Here is a 19,235-nt window from a genome sequence, read left to right on the forward strand (position 1 = left end):
TTTTTGGGTAGTTTTTGTGTTACCCAGATCCTGGGTCAGACGTAACAACACAGTTTTTGGGTAGTTTTTGTGTTACCCAGCTCCTGGATCAGACGTTACAACCCAGTGTTTGGGTAGTTTTTGTGTAACACAGATCCTGGGTCAGACGTAACAACCCAGTGTTTGGGTAGTTTTTGTGTTACCCAGATCCTGGGTCAGACGTTACAACCCAGTGTTTGGGTAGTTTTTGTATAACACAGATCCTGGGTCAGACGTAACAACACAGTTTTTGGGTAGTTTTTGTGTTACCCAGATCCTGGGTCAGACGTAACAACACAGTTTTTGGGTAGTTTTTGTGTTACCCAGCTCCTGGATCAGACGTAACAACCTAGTGTTTGTGTAGTTTTTGTGTAACACAGATCCTGGATCAGACGTAACAACCCAGTGTTTGGGTAGTTTTTGTGTTACAAAAACAAAAACTAAAAGCTTTAGTAACAAGCGTCACCATATGAAACTGAGATCATGTTCTGGCTCTTATTTCATCCCAAAATCAAAAGAAAGATATTTTATATTTTACCTACAGAAAATCAGGCCTGTTGAAGGATCTTTATTGTTTTTCACTGTCACTGTGGTATTATATTATTATATACGTGAAATAATAATAATAATAATTCATTGAAATGATTAAGAACAGCTGTAAGTATATCATGTTATTATTTGTTGTAGTTAATTGTAGTTTAATGTATGCAGATTAAGTTTTAAATATCGTTTGGTCTGGATGTTCATGACAGTTAAACATTCAGCTAATTTCCATTTAAAACTGTAAACGTCATTGTGTCTGGATAGGGTGTTTCTGAGAAGGAGACTTTTACATGTTTAATGCAGTCATTTACACGCGTGTGCTCATGTCACGTCACAATGAATCTCAGAGATGAGCTGAAATGTCACACAGTCATGAGATCTGAGTCGTTAAAATGCTCTTAATTACAACTGACGCATACACACACACACACAACACACACACAGGGCTGAGTGCGAGACCTGCGACACACAGTCAAATATGAATAATTAAACACACATCAGCTAATATTAGCAAAGCAGCATTAATTACAGAGTCCAACTGACACCTAGACAGACCATAATTACAGCGCATACTGTGTGAGTATTATGGGATGGGGTGTCACTGTTGCTATGGATTCCAGATTATGGGCTGTTTCTGTAGATGTGTGAGACATGATGTGTGTGTGTGTGTGTGTGTGTGTGTGTGTGTGTGGCTGAAGGCGTTTCTTCTGCTGGAACTGAACACATGAAAACTGACTCACCGCTCACAGTCTGTCTGTGTGTGTGTGTGTGTGTGTGTCATCAGGATGGTGTGAGTTACGAGGTGCGCCGCTACGATGCGTGCAAGTACGTGTGCTTGAGTCTGGAGGGGCGGAGCTTCGACCAGGTGTCAGGTGAGCTGCAGCGGAGGCTCCTCACCTACATGAGCGGCGGCAACGGACAAGGTGAGCCAATCAGAGCCCTGCACACAGACGCACAGCCAATGGAGCGTCAGCGCTCTGTGGAAGCTTGTTTCTATCATATATATATTTTTAACAACTTTTGCAAAATAAAATAGTTATTTTAACACTAAAATAAAAAGGTTTATACAAACATTTAAAATCCCCCTGGGGTGAAAATCACCACAAAAATCACTGTGGTGTTTTTAATTAGCTTTCAGACAAACCATGTTTAAGGCATGTAATGATTGACTACAGGTTACAGGATTACAGGTTAATGTAATATACTGCATATATTTATCAAAATGCTCCTATTTATTTATGTTAGTCAGTACGTGCTGACTAGAGCCTGAGGAGCGTGTGTCGTGCTGTCCGTAGAGTTTCAGCAGGTGTGTGTATCTCTGTGGCGCAGGTGAGGTCATGAACACGCCAGTCCCCGTCATCTTCACCGTCTTTCCTCGTGACGACGGCTCGCTGAACCGCCGTCTGGTCGCCGCTCTGCGTATCCCGTCAAGCTTCCAGATCAGCCCGCCAACCCCGACGGACAGTTCCCTGCGGATCGAGGACCGGCCCGGGATGACCGTATACGTCCTGTGCGTAAACACACACACCAGTGTCCAGTGGCCGTTCTCTAGCGGCGACGCTACGAGCTAAAGGCCCGTTCACACCAACGACGATAACTATAGAGATAGCGCTATAGTTCTAAAAATCATTCTCCATATTAAAGAATGGCAGAGTTCATACCACAACTATAACGAGAAAGACATGAGGGACGATAGCGTTGGGATCGCTTTCAGAATGATTTTTTTCAAGCTGTCGAACGATAAAACACTGACAAGCCAATCAGAATCCACTCGAATATAAAGGGCTCGCACAGTTAAAATGGCAGACGAAATTGTAGAGAAGTTAATCGTCGAGTTACAGAAAAATCCAGCAATGTTTGACAAGTCAAGCCCCCTTTTCAAGGATACGTTAAAAAACATTATGCATGCTAGCAAACAGTGTAACAAAACTATCTCAGGTATGCAGCGCTAGTTTACCTCAGGTGTGCAGCGCTAGTTTACCTCAGGTGTGCAGCGCTAGTTTACCTCAGGATGCAGCGCTACTTTACCTCAGGTATGCAGTGCTAGTTTACCTCAGGTATGCAGCGCTAGTTTACCTCAGGAACGCAGCGCTAGTTTACCTCAGGTATGCAGCTCTAGTTTACCTCAGGTACGCAGCGCTAGTTTACCTCAGGTACGCAGCGCTAGTTTACCTCAGGTACGCAGCGCTAGTTTACCTCAGGTACGCAGCGCTAGTTTACCTCAGGAACGCAGCGCTAGTTTACCTCAGGTATGCAGCGCTAGTTTACCTCAGGAACGCAGCGCTAGTTTACCTCAGGTATGCAGCGCTAGTTTACCTCAGGTACCCAGCGCTAGTTTACCTCAGGTACGCAGCGCTAGTTTACCTCAGGTATGCAGCGCTAGTTTACCTCAGGTATGCAGCGCTAGTTTACCTCAGGAACGCACTAGTTTACCTCAGGTGTGCAGCGCTAGTTTACCTCAGGTACCCAGCGCTAGTTTACCTCAGGTACGCAGCGCTAGTTTACCTCAGGAACGCAGCGCTAGTTTACCTCAGGTATGCAGCTCTAGTTTACCTCAGGAACGCACTAGTTTACCTCAGGTGTGCAGCGCTAGTTTACCTCAGGTACGCAGCGCTAGCTTACCTCAGGAACGCAGTGCTAGTTTACGTCAGGTACGCAGCGCTAGTTTACAATACAATACAATACAATGTTTATTTATAAAGCACAATTTAAAAACAACCGAAGTTGACCAAAGTGCTGTACACACAGAGAGAGAAAAAAGAAAATAATAAAAAGACTAGTAATAATAAAATGTAAAAATAGACATTTTACAATTTATAAACACCAGTTATAGAATGGGTATAACACACGAAAGTAAAATCATAAAACAATGAGTCAAAATGTATTAAACGCCAAAGAAAAGAAATAAGTCTTAAGGGTAGACTTAAAGGTCGATAGAGTTGGGGCGATTCTGATATGGACCGGGAGACTATTCCATAATTTAGGGCCGATGGCAGAAAAGGCACAATCTCCTCTATTTTTTAATCTAGTCCTCGGAACTTGCAATAGACCAGAATTAGCTGATCTAAGTGACCTTGACTGAGCGTAAGGGTGTAGCAGGTCTGACAAATACTGTGGTGCCTCATTATGAATGGATTTAAAAACAAACAATAGAATTTTAAAATCAATTCTATATTTGACCGGCAGCCAATGTAGTGAGATCAAGATCAGCGTGACAGATTCATATTTACGCTTCCCATAAAGAAGCCGAGCCGCTGCATTCTGAACCAACTGTAGACGTGCAACACAAGCCTGTGGAGCACCGATGTACAATGAGTTACAATAGTCCAGTCGTGATGTAACAAAAGCATGCATGACCGTTTCGAATTTCTTAAGGGAAAGAAAAGGCTTCACCTTTGACAGAAGACGAAGATGATAAAAGCACGACTTAATCACAGTACTTATCTGCTTATCAAATTTAAGATTAATATCAAACCAAACACCCAAGTTTCTGACACACGTGGTACTATAAAGCGACAAAGATGCAAATGCAGGATCATGTACATAGTGTCCATTTGAACCAAACATAATAAATTCGGTTTTACTCTCATTCAGGCTTAGGAAGTTGGTCCCAAGCCAGAGTTTTAGTTCTTCCAAACAATCCATGATAGGCTGTAATGCCAGCCTATCATCATGCTTCAAAGGGATATAAATCTGGGTGTCATCTGCATACAAATGAAAAGAGACCCCACACTTGTTAAAAATACACCCTAGTGGAAGCATATATAGGGAGAACAGTACAGGACCAAGAATTGAACCCTGGGGAACACCAGAATTTAACGTCGTTTCAGAGGAAGAATGGTGTCCAATATTGACAACATACCTCCTATCAGAGAGGTACGACCGAAACCACTGTAATACTGTGCCACGAAGACCAACACATGTTTCAAGGCGTGATATAAGAATGTCATGGTTAACCAAATCAAAGGCAGAACTGAGGTCTAACAAAACCAGAGCCATAGACTGCCCAGAGTCAGTGGTTAACATGATATCATTTAAAACTCTTAAGAGCGCTGTCTCAGTACTGTGACGGGATTTAAAACCAGATTGAAATTTTTCATGAATAGAATTGATAGTCAAATAAGACTGAAGTTGATTTAAAACAGTTTTCTCTAGAATCTTAGATAAAAAAGGTAGATTTGAAATAGGTCGAAAGTTAGCCAACAATTTAGAGTCCAGACTTGTTTTTTTAAGATGGGGTCGCACTGTGGCAAGTTTAAAGTCAAAAGGTACCGTACCGGTATGAGGTATAGTTTACCTCAGGTACGCAGCGCTAGCTTACCTCAGGAACGCAGTGCTAGTTTACCTCAGGAACGCAGCGCTAGTTTACCTCAGGTATGCAGCTCTAGTTTACCTCAGGAACGCAGCGCTAGTTTACCTCAGGTATGCAGCGCTAGTTTACCTCAGGAACGCAGTGCTAGTTTACCTCAGGTATGCAGCGCTAGCTTACCTCAGGAACGCAGTGCTAGTTTACCTCAGGTATGCAGCGCTAGTTTACCTCAGGAACGCAGCGCTAGTTTACCTCAGGTATGCAGTGCTAGTTTACCTCAGGAACGCAGCGCTAGTTTACCTCAGGTGTGCAGTGCTAGTTTACCTCAGGTATGCAGCGCTAGTTTACCTCAGGAACGCAGTGCTAGTTTACCTCAGGTACGCAGCGCTAGCTTACCTCAGGAACGCAGTGCTAGTTTACCTCAGGTATGCAGTGCTAGTTTACCTCAGGAACGCAGCGCTAGTTTACCTCAGGTATGCAGTGCTAGTTTACCTCAGGAACGCAGTGCTAGTTTACCTCAGGTGTGCAGTGCTAGTTTACCTCAGGTATGCAGCGACAACATTGTATTGCTTCCTTTGAAGTTGCAGTGAAAAAGGCGTTGTGTATATATATATATATATATATATATATAAAGGTGTTGACTAGGCGTTGTTTTTATTCCACTATTGACTTCGTCAGGTAAATTCACTGTTAGATTAGATGGATTACACTAGACTAGCTCGATTCACTGTTTAGATGCGCTCGAAGCGTAGCATGCTGAGGACATCTGCTGGTAAAAGACGTGTAAATGCAACATATTGATTCATTCCAAAGTATGAATACAATTTGTCAAAAGACGACAACTCTAATCAGAGTGACGGATTCTCCCGACTCCTCTCGTCTTTTAAGGATATTGTGTACATAAAATCACCTGTTTTTCGCTACTTTGAAACCACAGCGCGCATGCTTAGAATAAAAAGACGTTATCGTTCGTTGGTGTGGAGGTAAATATAGTTATAGTTATCGTTCTTATTATCGTTCTTGCTGTAACCGTGCCTCTGTCTCCCCCTGCAGGCAGTTCGGGGGGTTCGCAGGAGAGAGCGAGTTCCGCGCGGAGGCGTCGCGTCTGACGGTCACGCTGGGAGACTCCGCCCCCTTCCAGCGCAAGCAGTACCTGTGCTGCAGCTACGACCCGCCAATCAAACCCTACGGGCGGAGAAATGAGGTCTGGTTTCTGCAGGACGAGCCCTGAGAAACTCTTCGCTTCGACAGCGCTTTACACAGGACAGATCGTCACAGTAATAGACAGAACCAGTGATGACACACAGGCTAATTCTGTTGTAAAGCAGCTCTATGAAGACAATATTGTTGTTATTCAGTTCAGTTCAATAAAACTGTGTCGGTGTTGCAAAGTTCATCAATTATGAATTCAGTTTCAGCTCTACGGTTGAAAATTGTGTCGTTATTCACTTTGAATCAGTTCAGTAACTACTTGATGTTGTGAAAAGGTGTTTGTTATATTATTTAAATGTATTATTGTAATATTTGTCCATCCATCCATCTATCTATCTGTCTGTCCTACTCTCCATCTATAAACCATCAAACTTCAAGGCTTCAACACACACACACACACAGGTGCCACTGCAACTCTAACTAATAACAACTGAAACTGTACAGACATTAAACAGATTTACTACATTTATAACAGATATTAAACACCACTGGGTAAAGTCTGTCCACTGTGTCTCTGATCATGTAAGTAACGTCATCATAGTTACAACCACAGACGAGTTAAAGGAGCAGCTGACGCTTAATGACCACAACTGATGATGAAGATGATGATGATACAACCCGACGTCAACCCAACTTTCATTTCCAACCAAAATGTAACCCCTGCAGCCAAAATGATCCCGACTGACGTACTTTCTACTCAAGGACCTTGACAGAAATGCAGTAATAAGTACGATATATTTGTCTTCACATGTAGTGAAGTTACAGTAAAAAGTTTCCAGAAAACAATAATACTCAAGTAAAGTACAGATACTCTAAAAGTGTACTTTAGTGCAGTACTTGTCGGATAATCATGTAGTAAAAACAAAACAATGTTCTCCATGGTGTGAGCCCTCAGTACTGTGTCTGGCCATGAGGCGGCGCTGTTGGGCTGGGGAATAAAGACCAGACGAAGAGTCCACGGGTGTTTCTGTGCTTTAACTCACGCAGTAAACCAGAGAACACCACACACTCCAGTACATGTGCTCTGTTACTGTCCACTTCTGATGATGAGGATGATGATGAAGAACACACTGATGACATCAGCGCTCACCTGTCGCTGGAGTTTCTCTGACTGACACCATCGCTTGTGTCATTTATAGTGTGTGAAGAGCTGTAACGTGAAACATGATCTGCAGTGTGTGTGTCTGAACAGAAACACTAGAACACCGAGAGAATATGCAGGTTTTCGGACTGGATCACGGACTGGATCCCAGCGACTCTTTTCTTCTGATTCTGTGATGAAAGCAGCAGTTTTCATAGATACACTCTCTCTCACTTTAATATTTAACCAGCGAGAGTGAAATTAACACCTGTATTTCTTCCTGCTCAGTTTCTAATCCTGATGACTGTGTGTGTGTGTGTGTGCATTTATACATGTATATAACACACCAACATATGTATGTAGCTTGAGTATGAAGTTACAGCGATGTTGTTTTATTTGATGTTCTTTTCATTAGTGTTCGATTACTGTTATTTGCCTTAACGTATTTCAGGCTAACGTTAACTTGTATAAATACGGGTCGCTGTCGCCTTTTTATTTTACATCATTGTGTTTTCACTAATCTCATGGTAAGTAATGTCATATTTATGACTTTATGACTCTCAGATTGATGGGATTGTCCGCACAATGGGTCAATGAACTATTAGCAGTAACACGATGTTCAGTAAATGTAAAATTTAAGTGAAATTAAGCTTAAAGTTTACAATTCTTACAATTATATGTAGTAATATAATTATTTAATGTATTATAAATATATATGTAATGTATAATTCTTACAATACTTATACACAATATATTCAGGTTTAAAAGAACTATCAGTTTGTTTCAAGTTTCAAGTTTGTATTTATTTATATAGCACATTTAAAAACAGCAAACAGGGCTGACCAAAGTGCTGAACAATACACAGGATACAGAACAAGGACATAACCACACATCCATGACAAAAGCTCACAATGTATTAAAAGCTAAAGAAAAAAAGTAGGTTTTAAGAGAGGATTAAAAACTTCTGTATAACTCGCACCCATAAACGGTTTGGGAGTTGAGCGCGCCTGTTCTCAGTAATAACATTTATATTAACATAAATATTGTTCTTATCAAAATGGTCAGAGACAAGCCAGAAATCAACCCTAGAACATGTAGAGCCATCCTTGTCACTCTATGAAGTTTACACAATATCATTCTGTCCATATATCAGTCAGATCAAATCTGTTTTAAACTATTTTAAATTAGTTTTTACATTTGAAGGTTGTCATCTGTCTATAGATTCATTCAAAACAACATCAAAATCAGGAAATGTGGATAACCAGTGTATAAGCCTTTCCTCCAACAAACATAATAACTGGTCATTATCAGATTTACGATTATATCCATAAATATGAACTATACTATAAAAGTTATACTAAAACTTAAGCATATGAAGTGGCCATTTTCACGGAGCTTCTCGTTTTCCCAGCACCATAAAATCACCTGCAAATGTAATCTATAGTGAAAAAGAAATGTATTAGGAGCACAGAAAGGCTTCGGGAGGGGGAACGGCCAAACTAACACACCACATGCAGATCTGACTGACCGCTCACAGAAGAAGATCTTCCCTGACTCCCTATTGCCCAAACCCTGGAGGAAAGGGTTACTCTAAAGCGCTGGAGAACAGAATATAACAGAGGCTCTGCATTAGCCATGTGAACAAGACTCAAGTCCCCCTTCATAGACACCAAACCAAAGAATCGTAACTCCCCTCATATTTTTACTATAAATGATCAGAAAAAAGTGCCAATAAAGTTGAGAGATAACTTTCTGCCTCAGCGCTGGGTCATTGTTCTTTCAACTGCTGATTCTGAGGACTGGAATGAGGCACATAGGACAGAATATCTTACAACACACTTTAAGATCAAATCTGTGCTCAAACGTCTTATATATGAGGTCCTTTGTGTTTTATGTGCAACTTTATTTTCAGATTTAGTTCTGATCATTCTGGTAAATGCACACAGCAAAATCCCCAGTGTTAAATTAACACTGCTCAGTGTTTACATAATCCACACTCTCAGGCCATGTCCACTAAAACGCCGTTTTCACGTTGTAGTGTGGACTGTAGTGTGGACTGTAGTGTGGACTGAGAAACCGGTGGTGTTTAAAAACGATGACGTAAGTTTAGTCATGTGACGCATATTGTACCAACAGATATTAATGTTTATACCAGTATTGTGCCTGTTATGTGCTGTTCACTTTCACACTGTTGCTAAAAATATTCTACATTGCACACTCTTCATATCACAGTCCTTTAAAGATGACAGAATTTACTCACATCTGCTGTTCATGAGAGCAGTTTTAGCGTTTTAGACCAAACATATGGTGACTGCGTGCGACCTGGACCGCATCAGTGAATGTGAGATGTTTTACTAAATGAAATTATCCTGTCAGAAGAATTGCGCGATAACTTCATTATTTATTTTTCCATCTGAATCATATCAGTGATGTTTTGTGGGGTTTTACGCATGCGCAGTGAAGGTGAATTTAGCGTTTTCAGGCTAGTTTCTCATCCACACTGAAACGACCAAAAACGCCTGAAAAAACGCCTGTGTGGACGGAGAGCGTTTATAAACGAAAGGCAAATGTATACGGATTAAAGTAGACGTAGCCTCAGGAGTGTTATAAGTGACACTAAAACAGTGTTAAAGTCAATGAGTCAATTAAGTGATTAATTGAGTGATGATTGAGCATTATTGAAGACACCTGATGTTAACGAGCAGAACCACTGATGGAGAGTCACCATTATGATGATCAGTGTTTGCTTTAGTTGGGCTCTTGACCCCTTACATTTTTAACTTTAGATTTCGTTTGGCTACAATTCAGTTATAACTGCTAGATGGACAAAGAGAAAAGGTGATCTGATGGTGTTGGTTATATTTTAACATAATAATTGTTTGACCTGAATCACTGAACTCATTTAGAGCCTGATCTCTGAGTTAGATTTACTTTATTGATTAGAGCCGCACTGGCCTTGTGCAGTATAATAATTTTAGCATTTTCAATGTAATTCAAAGGATTTCTTAAATTATTCTGATGCAAAATATAAAAACCTTTCATGTAGGCACACACAGACTCAAGATTCAGTGTATGAATCTCAGCAATAGTGACAAACAGCATATTCAGATAAACAGATCGACTCTGAACATTAGAAAACAAGCGACTAAAAAGTCATAAAAACAGCAGAAATAAAATAAAATAGTAAGAATAAAGGAAATTAACAAGAAAATTAACCTAATTATTTATTTGTGCAGCAATGCATGATGGGAGCATGATTGAGTTTTGATTAGTGGTACCCAGAATGCACTGCAACGTGCTTTATAATTGTCACCATTGTTGAGATTCACAGGCTTATTCTTGATATCTGTGTGTCTAAATGAAAAAAATCCATTGGTTTACATTGAAAATGCTCAAATATATATTAGGCTATGCAAGAACAGTGCTGCTATAATCAATAAAGTAAACCTAACTCAGAGATTAGTCTCTAAATGAGTTCAGTGATTCAGGTCAACAATGATGGTTACAACACAACCAACATCAGATCACTTTTTCTATTTGTCCATCTGGCAGTTGAAACCCTGTTGAAATATAATCATTAGTATAAGGTATACAAGTTTGAATACATAATTTCATAGTTTAATAAATATAATTTAAGGTTAAAACAGTTAAGATTCATTAAGTTATGATTTTTTTCTCAATGAGAGAAATGCATATTGTGTAATGTTCATGGTTTAGTGCATACAGCATTTAAAATGTAAAATATTTGTTGCGTAATAATATTTGTGAAAATGCTTTAAATATGCCTGTAAGAATAGGAAGTAAGAGTTACACAAATGTTTTTGTGGATTTATTTTATTTCTGAAAGTTTTGCGTATGAGCCAATCACAGTTGAGGTCAAAGGACAAGGAAGTGGGAGAGAACGTCGAAGAAGTGAGAGAGCGTGTGGTTTGCTGAAAGAGGAACACGGTTAATGTTAATGTAATGCACCAGTTTAGTGAAAGTGTTCAACAAGGACTCGTATTCACTTCACTTAGTTTTTAGTTTTTCACTTAGCACTTCACAAGTTAAACACTGATAAGTTTATTAGTGAAACCTCACTTATTTGATTGATTGGATATTTAAAGAACTCAGGATAGCCACCTCTCATTACGGCCAAACACGCTAGAGAGGCACTACACTGTTATAACTGAATTACAGCAGCCAAACTAAATCTAAAGTAAAAAATGTAAGGGTCAAGAGCCCAACTAAAGCAAACACTGATCTCCATAATGGTGATGTAAAATTTGTGATTTTCTGCTTGTTAACATCAGTTCTGTCAGGACCACTATCGTCAAATACGAATGACAATTAGCACACAGTTTGGATTGGCGGTATGGTTCTACTCTGTGCAAAAACTCCCTGCGCATCCATGAGGCCTAGCATGGATAAGAGCAGCAATAACCCTCCTTGGGGTAAACAGAATGGCAAAAACACTCATAGAGTCAACAAAGTGTCATTTCATTGACTGCAACACTAGGGTACAGGTCACAATAGTGCAGAAGAAAGAAGGGAAAACTAATAAATGGGACATCAGCACATCACTGCATTCTGGGTCTCAGATGTTTATCTGGTGTGTGTATTTCTAAACACCTTTACCCTTATTGTGATTATTCTCAGGTTAGGTAAAGTAAGTCCAATCTGTCCTAAATCATAAGCATCTGAATTTTCATATTACAATATTTAGATCACAGAAGACTTCTCCGTGGGGTCAGTTCAGCTCAAGCTTCTTACAAATCAGAGACGTACCGGAGAGGCCGTCCTTGAGAGTCAGCGTCTGCCTGATCTTCTCATTACAGAGTTTTAGAGTCCATCAAACATTTAGGAAATCCTCCTTTATTCATCAGTCCTTTACAGACAGTGTGTCCAATCCAAAGTCTTGAACCCTTCAGATCTGTTTAAAGCCTCTCGTCTCTCCATTCTCCTTCTTCAGGCTCTTCTTCTCTGTGTCCTCTTCTGCGCCTCGTCTAACGGTGCATTAGTTTCTCAATGTGTAGCAAAGCTCTTTCTAATACATGGTCAGTTTCACTCTACTATGCCATTTGCTTAATAAATGCTTGAAACATTAAGTGTGGTGTTTTCTTCTTTATAAACCATTTTCTCAATAAACCACTTTACAACAACTATTGCAGTGTTCTTCTTTCTAAACCACTTCCTTTATATATGGTTACAATGATTATTTCAAGTGTCTTTATATGGGGTTTCAAGTGTGGTTGACTACAATACAGAAGTGCTTCCTACTAAAGGCATACTCATCACAGAACAACTGCATATTTTCCAGAACAAATATATATTTATATACATAACTCAAGAAACATAATATGTTTATGATTATGAAATCACATTTACCATAAGGAAATAATGAAAATAAACTTAAACACACACAAAAATATAAAATGTAATACATTGTCAAACCCATATAGGGTGCACTTTAGTAATGAATAATTATTGGCTTTGTCACTCTTTGATCTTTAATGCACGCATAAAGAGACAACGCAGCACTGTTCTGGGTAAATAATATAAAATAAACAAAATAAATGCACAGAAATTTACAAATAAGCAGATAAAATCATAATTCCCTTAAAGCAAAATAATACTAATTTCTCTAATTTCTCTAATACAAAAATTAAATAAAAAGAAATCTAGAGCCATTAAATTAAATATTTATTAAGTGTGGCCTTAGCCATGATGCAGTGATGAGCTGTTTGCTAAGTACTTTTACACACACGTGTGCTATTGCGGTTAATATTACAGTTTAATATGTTAATCTAGCCTAGAAATCTAGACGCACCCTAGCGGCAGCAAAATTATTTTGCAGCCAGGGTGGGTCTAGACACTCTCAATAGACCTTTTTGCTGCAAAAACCTAAATTGGGTCAGGCCAATCACGTCGTGTATAGAGTAGGCGGGGGCGGGCTTAACATATGACGACAGAGTTGCGACGGTTACCTGCCACTTGAAAACAAAGAATGGCTGCTGCGGATGGAGAACAGCGGTCTTTCGAATCGGCTTTGGCCGCAACTCTGGAGGAGTTGGAGTTAAGTTTTTCTTTGAGAAAAGAACAAAGAACGGCACTTAAGTCATTCTTAAAAAAAGGAAGATGTGTTCGTAGTTTTGTCGGCCAGATTTAAAAGTTGAATCTATCAACTAAGCTCCGCTGGTGGGAGAACGCTCTGGTTTGGTTGAAGCGCTGTCCTATTGCGTGCAGAGGGAATTTGAAAGACAGCCGTTTATCCCGCCCATCAGATTGACCGTGTCTATGGTGAGTTTCCAGACTAAACATCTTGATGTACGTCTGGCTTGCCAGGCTAATGTTAATCATCATTAAAACCGTATTTGATTCCCGGGATTGAAAAACTCATGGTGAATACTGTCTGGTATTAAGCAAAGAAAGCAACAGTCTCTTGCAGACACAGGCTTGCAGCGTAGGCTTCGTGTTCTCTGTTCTCTGGTTCTGTTTTTAAAAATAAAGACAAGGATGCCTCTTTCTATAAGCGACCCTCAAAATCTGCATACAACAAAACACGTGTAGGTGTACGATGATTTATCAGAAAATTACTTTTGTTTGAAGAAAAACTTAAATCAGCTGGTGCTTGATAACTATTGAAGTTATATTGAAGTTATGAATTCGGTAATGATGCGATATTTATCACGTTTTAATTTTCACTCAATACTCTAAAGGTCTATGAACTTTAACATCTTGTTGGTCAAATTAACTTAAAGCCTGCGCAAAATTATTCTTAAAGTACATTAACTTAAAGTATGCGCATCCTAGCTACTTTCTAAATGTGTGTTACAGAACTTATGGTGAACAATTCAACCGTGCATATGTTTAATCAGATTTTGTTACTGGATTGAGTGAAAATAATAAACTTCTCTCTGGTGGCATATGCATAACTTTTCCATGACGCTACTTCTGATGCAATGTGGCTTTAATTTACATAGTTATTTACGGCTTTCCTGATGACAGCCCCCGTGCATCCTAGACAACCTGATAAATATTTCAGGACATCGCACGGTCTAGCTCTACTCTAGCTCTACTAGCCGCGGACTGCTGTGCTACTGCAACAAAAGTTGAAAGTCCTGTTTGCCTGAACCTGACGCAAACTTCCGACCCAAAAACACAAGGCTTGGATAATTGTCCCGCAAGGACTCAGGAGATTCCAGGAACATTCCAGAAAAATTTGAAAAAATTTGAAAAGTTGAAAAAATGGCGACACAAAACCTGATGGAGAGCGACTCCCCGTCCAGTTCTGGCGATGTGGGGCACAAGTATCATCCGGCATGTGAGTGCGCCACGGGCAAAGACTGTCGTTTAAGAGACATGCTAGACAGTATGTTTAAAGATCATTTTAGAGGCCAGATGGTTGGCTTGATGCACAGGATTATCGACGCTGCGTGTGGTATGAAAAACGATTGTGCGCAGGATAGCAAACTTGTGACAAATCTCAAAAATGAAATGGATGTCGTAAGAGGCTTGATAAAGTCATGGACCGATGTAACGCCCATGTTTTTTACCGGCAAAGAGCCGATCGGCGTGATCCTCAGAAAAGTTCTGGATGTGTTGAGTGCATGTAGTGACGAATTCGGAGTCATAGAGATACTCGCTATATGGACATTTGTAACGGATCTCTGTGTGTCACTGGTGTCAAAAAATGCAAAAACAGACGTTGGTGAAATAGTTGAAATGGTGAAGGATTTCTCAGTGATACGGTCTCTACCATTGAAAATGGACAGACTAAAAGTCACAAATAGATATTACAACTTGTAAATACAAAGCACAATCTACAAATAGATTACAAATCCGCAAACAAAGTCCTCATGATCCTCAAATGTAAAACAAGATCTACAAATAGATACAAAGTCCTCAAACAAACTCTTTGTGATCCACAAATATAAAGCATGATCTACAAAAAGATTAAAAATCCACAAATAAACACATCCTGATTCATAAATAGATATCAGTGACTTGTACTTGAAAACCAGAATTTGGATGAATGTAAAGTGACTTGTTTGCAGGTGAAGATCATGTTCTGTTTGTAGATTGTGTCACATTTGTTTTCAGAATTCTGACACTATTTTTTCGCTGTTGTGACAAAATAATGCCATAATCATTGAAAATGAAGAGACTCTGAGTCAAAAATGCATATTACAATTTGTAAACACAAACAAGATCTACAAATAAATTTTAAATCTGCAAACAAACTCCTCATAATCTGCAAATGTAAAACACAATCTGTAAATAGATTCCAAATCTGCAAACAAACTCCTCATGATCCGCAAATGTAAAATGCGATCTACAAATAGATTTAAAATCCACAAACAGACTCTTCATGATTCACAAATAGAAATCAGTGACTTGTACTTGACAACCAGAATTTGAATGAATGCAAAGTGATTTGTCTGCGCATGAGGGTCATTATTTGTTTGTAGATTGTGTTGTATTTGTTTTCAGAATTTTGGCACAACTGTTTCGCTTGTTAATCGAGGAAGAGATAAATGTGGGTTAGCTGAAACTGTTGAACATGTGCTTATAGAGTGTGAAGCCTATGAAAGAGAGCGGTCCCACTTTAAAGACACGCTTTAAGAAATATAGAAATCAATGAGCTGACACTTCAGGTTCTCCTAAGAGAAGGCACCAAACAATCAAGAATTTATCATGAGTTATTTATATTTTTAAAGGAACCAGGATTATTTAATAGGATGTAAAACTCCCTTCTGTGTAAACTCTTATGTTTTTTTGAAAGCGTAGATCTAGCTTAAACTTCCGCTTCACACTCCACTTCAGTAGGTGGGGGGAATGCACCTTTTAAGTTGGTTTGCCGACCGCCATTAAATCTTAGAAGAAGACGACGTGTGACTAGAGAGAACCTTTGTATTGAGAGAACCTTTTGTAAAGAGAACCTCTGTTATGAACCTTTGTTTTGCGATACGATCTTTGTCTTAGTTTTGCTTTGCGATTGAAAGCCTTTTAGGGTATTAGAGAACCTTTATCTTAAGAGAGGTTGGAGATTGAGCTTTATACACAAGACATTTTTGTTGGAGAAACTGTTTGTGTGTTTTATCTTCATTACGTTGTTCACATGTATGTTCATCGTTCCTTGTTTTGGCTGCGTCCAAAACCTTCTCATTTGTGAGCGTTGCGGTCTGCAAAGGAGAAGGGGATAGGTGGGTGAGATTGTCACGTGACATACATTGTACACACGTAGTTAAATTTGTCTGTATAAAAACACTAGTTAGGGCTTAGTTTATTAGTTAGTGTAGTTTAGTTTTAAACTAGTGTAGTTTAGTTTAGTTTTTTTTATCTTAGTGTTAGAAGTTACATGTGTTAGATAACCTTTTTGCTTATATTACTTTCGTTTGTTTGGCACAATCCGTTTCCCCCTTTGTGGATGGGTTTTTGTTATGGTATATATTTATTCATTATATATTAATTAAACTCATATTCAGTGGTCTCTCGTGTTTTCTCTCGATCTCACTCAGTGTTATATGTTGATGTGTGTCTGAGATGGTTACATGTGTTAGACAGGTATGAGTCATAGGAGGGTCGTAACATAAAGACATGATAGGCTATATAAATGTTATGTGGATAAAGGCATATTTTGTACATGACTACACATGTCCTTATATAAGGCCTAGAACATTTGTCGTTTTAGTGTCAAAATATCTCGTCATTACGACATAACTGAGTGGAAAAATAATATGTATGTGGCAGCAATGCGTCCCCGTACTGTTTAACACAGGTCCAGATTTACACTAATAATAGTCTATCAATAAAGCTGCTATATCCAGAGTCAGGCCGGCCAGATTATACACTTTACAAAGAGATGTGTTAAAGATGACACATGTTGTGTGTGTGTGCTCAGGGACCACACTTGTGGTATCACATTGTTTCTTAACACACCTTGTTGTTTATATAGGACTGTGTGTTTACATGTGTTACATGTGACTGAAGTATAGGAGTATTTTATCCACTGTGTTTGGATGAACACTGAAAATGTAAGCTTAGCGTTAAGTTCTGCCAGGAAGACTCAATCAGCGCGTCATGAATTAACTCCCTTCTAACCAATCATGTGTTAACACTCTCAGTATAAAAGAATGGTACTTACATCCGTCTGAGTTCCCAGATAGTGACGGCGCCAATTACAAACATCCTCCCCAACCACCTCCAAGATGGTCCTTTCCCTCCATCCTCCCCACCACCACCAGGATGGTCCCTTCCCTCCATCCTCCCCACCACCACCAGGATGGTCCTTTCCCTCCATCCTCCACACCACCACCAGGATGGTCCCTTCCCTCCATCCTCCCCAACCACCTCCAAGATGGTCCTTTCCCTCCATCCTCCCACCACCACCAGGATGGTCCCTTCCCTCCATCCTCCACACCACCACCAGGATGGTCCCTTCCATCCTCCCCACCACCACCAGGATGGTCCTTTCCCTCCATCCTCTCCACACCACCACCAGGATGGTCCCTTCCCTCCATCCTCCCCACCACCACCAGGATGGTCCCTTCCCTCCATCCTCCCCAACCACCTCCAAGATGGTCCTTTCCCTCCATCCTCCCCACCACCACCAGGATGGTCCCTTCCTTCCATCCTCCCCACCACCACCAGGATGGTCCCTTCCCTCCATCCTCCCCACCAGCACCAGGATGGTCCTTTCCCTCCATCCTCTCCAACCACCACCAGGATGGTCCCTTCCCTCCATCCTCTCCAACCACCACCAGGATGGTCCCTTCCCTACATCCTCCCCACCACCACCAGGATGGTCCTTTCCCTCCATCCTCTCCAACCACCACCAGGATGGTCCCTTCCCTCCATCCTCCCCACCACCACCAGGATGGTCCCTTCCCTCCATCCTCCCCACCACCACCAGGATGGTCCTTTCCCTCCATCCTCCCCACCACCACCGGGATGGTCCCTTCCCTCCATCCTCCCCACCACCACCGGGATGGTCCTTTCCCTCCATCCTCTCCAACCACCACCAGGATGGTCCCTTCCCTCCATCCTCCCCACCACCACCAGGATGGTCCCTTCCCTCCATCCTCTCCAACCACCACCAGGATGGTCCCTTCCCTCCATCCTCCCCACCACCACCAGGATGGTCCCTTCCCTTCCCTCCATCCTCCCCACCACCACCAGGATGGTCCCTTCCCTCCATCCTCCCCACCACCACCAGGATGGTCCCTTCCCTCCATCCTCCCCACCACCACCAGGATGGTCCCTTCCTTTTCCTCCAGGGGGTCGGCTGCGCCCCTGCCTTCATCTTCAGGCGGGATTTGCAGATTCCGTTACCCTCGCATTGCTTGCTAAGGACGGGGCCTACGCCAAAGACTATGCTTGCTGAGCTATTAATAAATTTACTCTTGTTATATCATTTTATCTCCCGAGTCTTTCTGGTAGAACATCTAAAAAGAGTAACATGATCAGACATGATAATGAATATAGATGTGTGATGTATGATATATAACCATTTTCTCTCTTATTTTTTAAAGGCAACATGGAGATTGAATTGGAGACCATTGTTCTGTTCGAAGTGTAGTTTGTGGAAGATGCAATAATGAAATTAATTTGAATTGTCAATGTTGTATTTTAAGCATATAAGCAATGTTTAGATGATGGTACTGCAGCACTGTTTAAAGTTTTTAATATCGTTGTTATTTACAATGGAAACTACTGTAACAGAAGAAAATAAAGAGGGAAAAATACAAATGATTTTCTCTAATGACTTTTTGTGTGACATATAACATACATTTCATGAACTACATATAAAATTATCTGTAAGCCATAATCAAAATCAAAATGCTGTACATGCCTTTCAAAATTATGGTCCATCACAGTTCATTTTTTCAAATAACGGTCAACACATGTTGTTTCAAATAACGGTCAACACATGTTTCAAATAACGGTCAACACATGTTGTTTCAAATAACGGTCAACACATGTTGTTTCAAATAACGGTCAACACATGTTGTTTCAAATAACGGTCAACACATGTTGTTTCAAATAACGGTCAAACTCTGTTAAATAATGATTAAAACATGATTGCAGTTT

General features: G+C 40.3%; 2 protein-coding genes across 2 annotated transcripts in view; one reads left to right on the forward strand and one right to left on the reverse strand.

Moving 5' to 3' along the window:
* The window catches only part of LOC311275974 (heme-binding protein 1-like), a 9,916-nt gene extending 2,878 nt beyond the window's left edge, over nucleotides 1-7,038 (forward strand). The window contains exons 2-4 of the mRNA XM_084385354.1: nucleotides 1,346-1,484; nucleotides 1,891-2,071; nucleotides 5,924-7,038. Of these exons, the coding sequence (XP_084241480.1) occupies nucleotides 1,346-1,484; nucleotides 1,891-2,071; nucleotides 5,924-6,101 (498 nt within the window). The 3' untranslated portion in view covers nucleotides 6,102-7,038. The remainder of the gene's footprint in view (nucleotides 1-1,345; nucleotides 1,485-1,890; nucleotides 2,072-5,923) is intronic.
* Nucleotides 1-19,235, reverse strand: part of LOC311301705 (uncharacterized protein) — a 571,741-nt gene that overhangs the window by 67,323 nt on the left and 485,183 nt on the right. The window lies entirely within an intron of this gene.

Source organism: Rutilus rutilus (assembly GCF_951802725.1).
Source record: "Rutilus rutilus genome assembly, chromosome: 1".
NCBI classification, from domain to species: Eukaryota; Metazoa; Chordata; class Actinopteri; order Cypriniformes; family Leuciscidae; genus Rutilus; species Rutilus rutilus.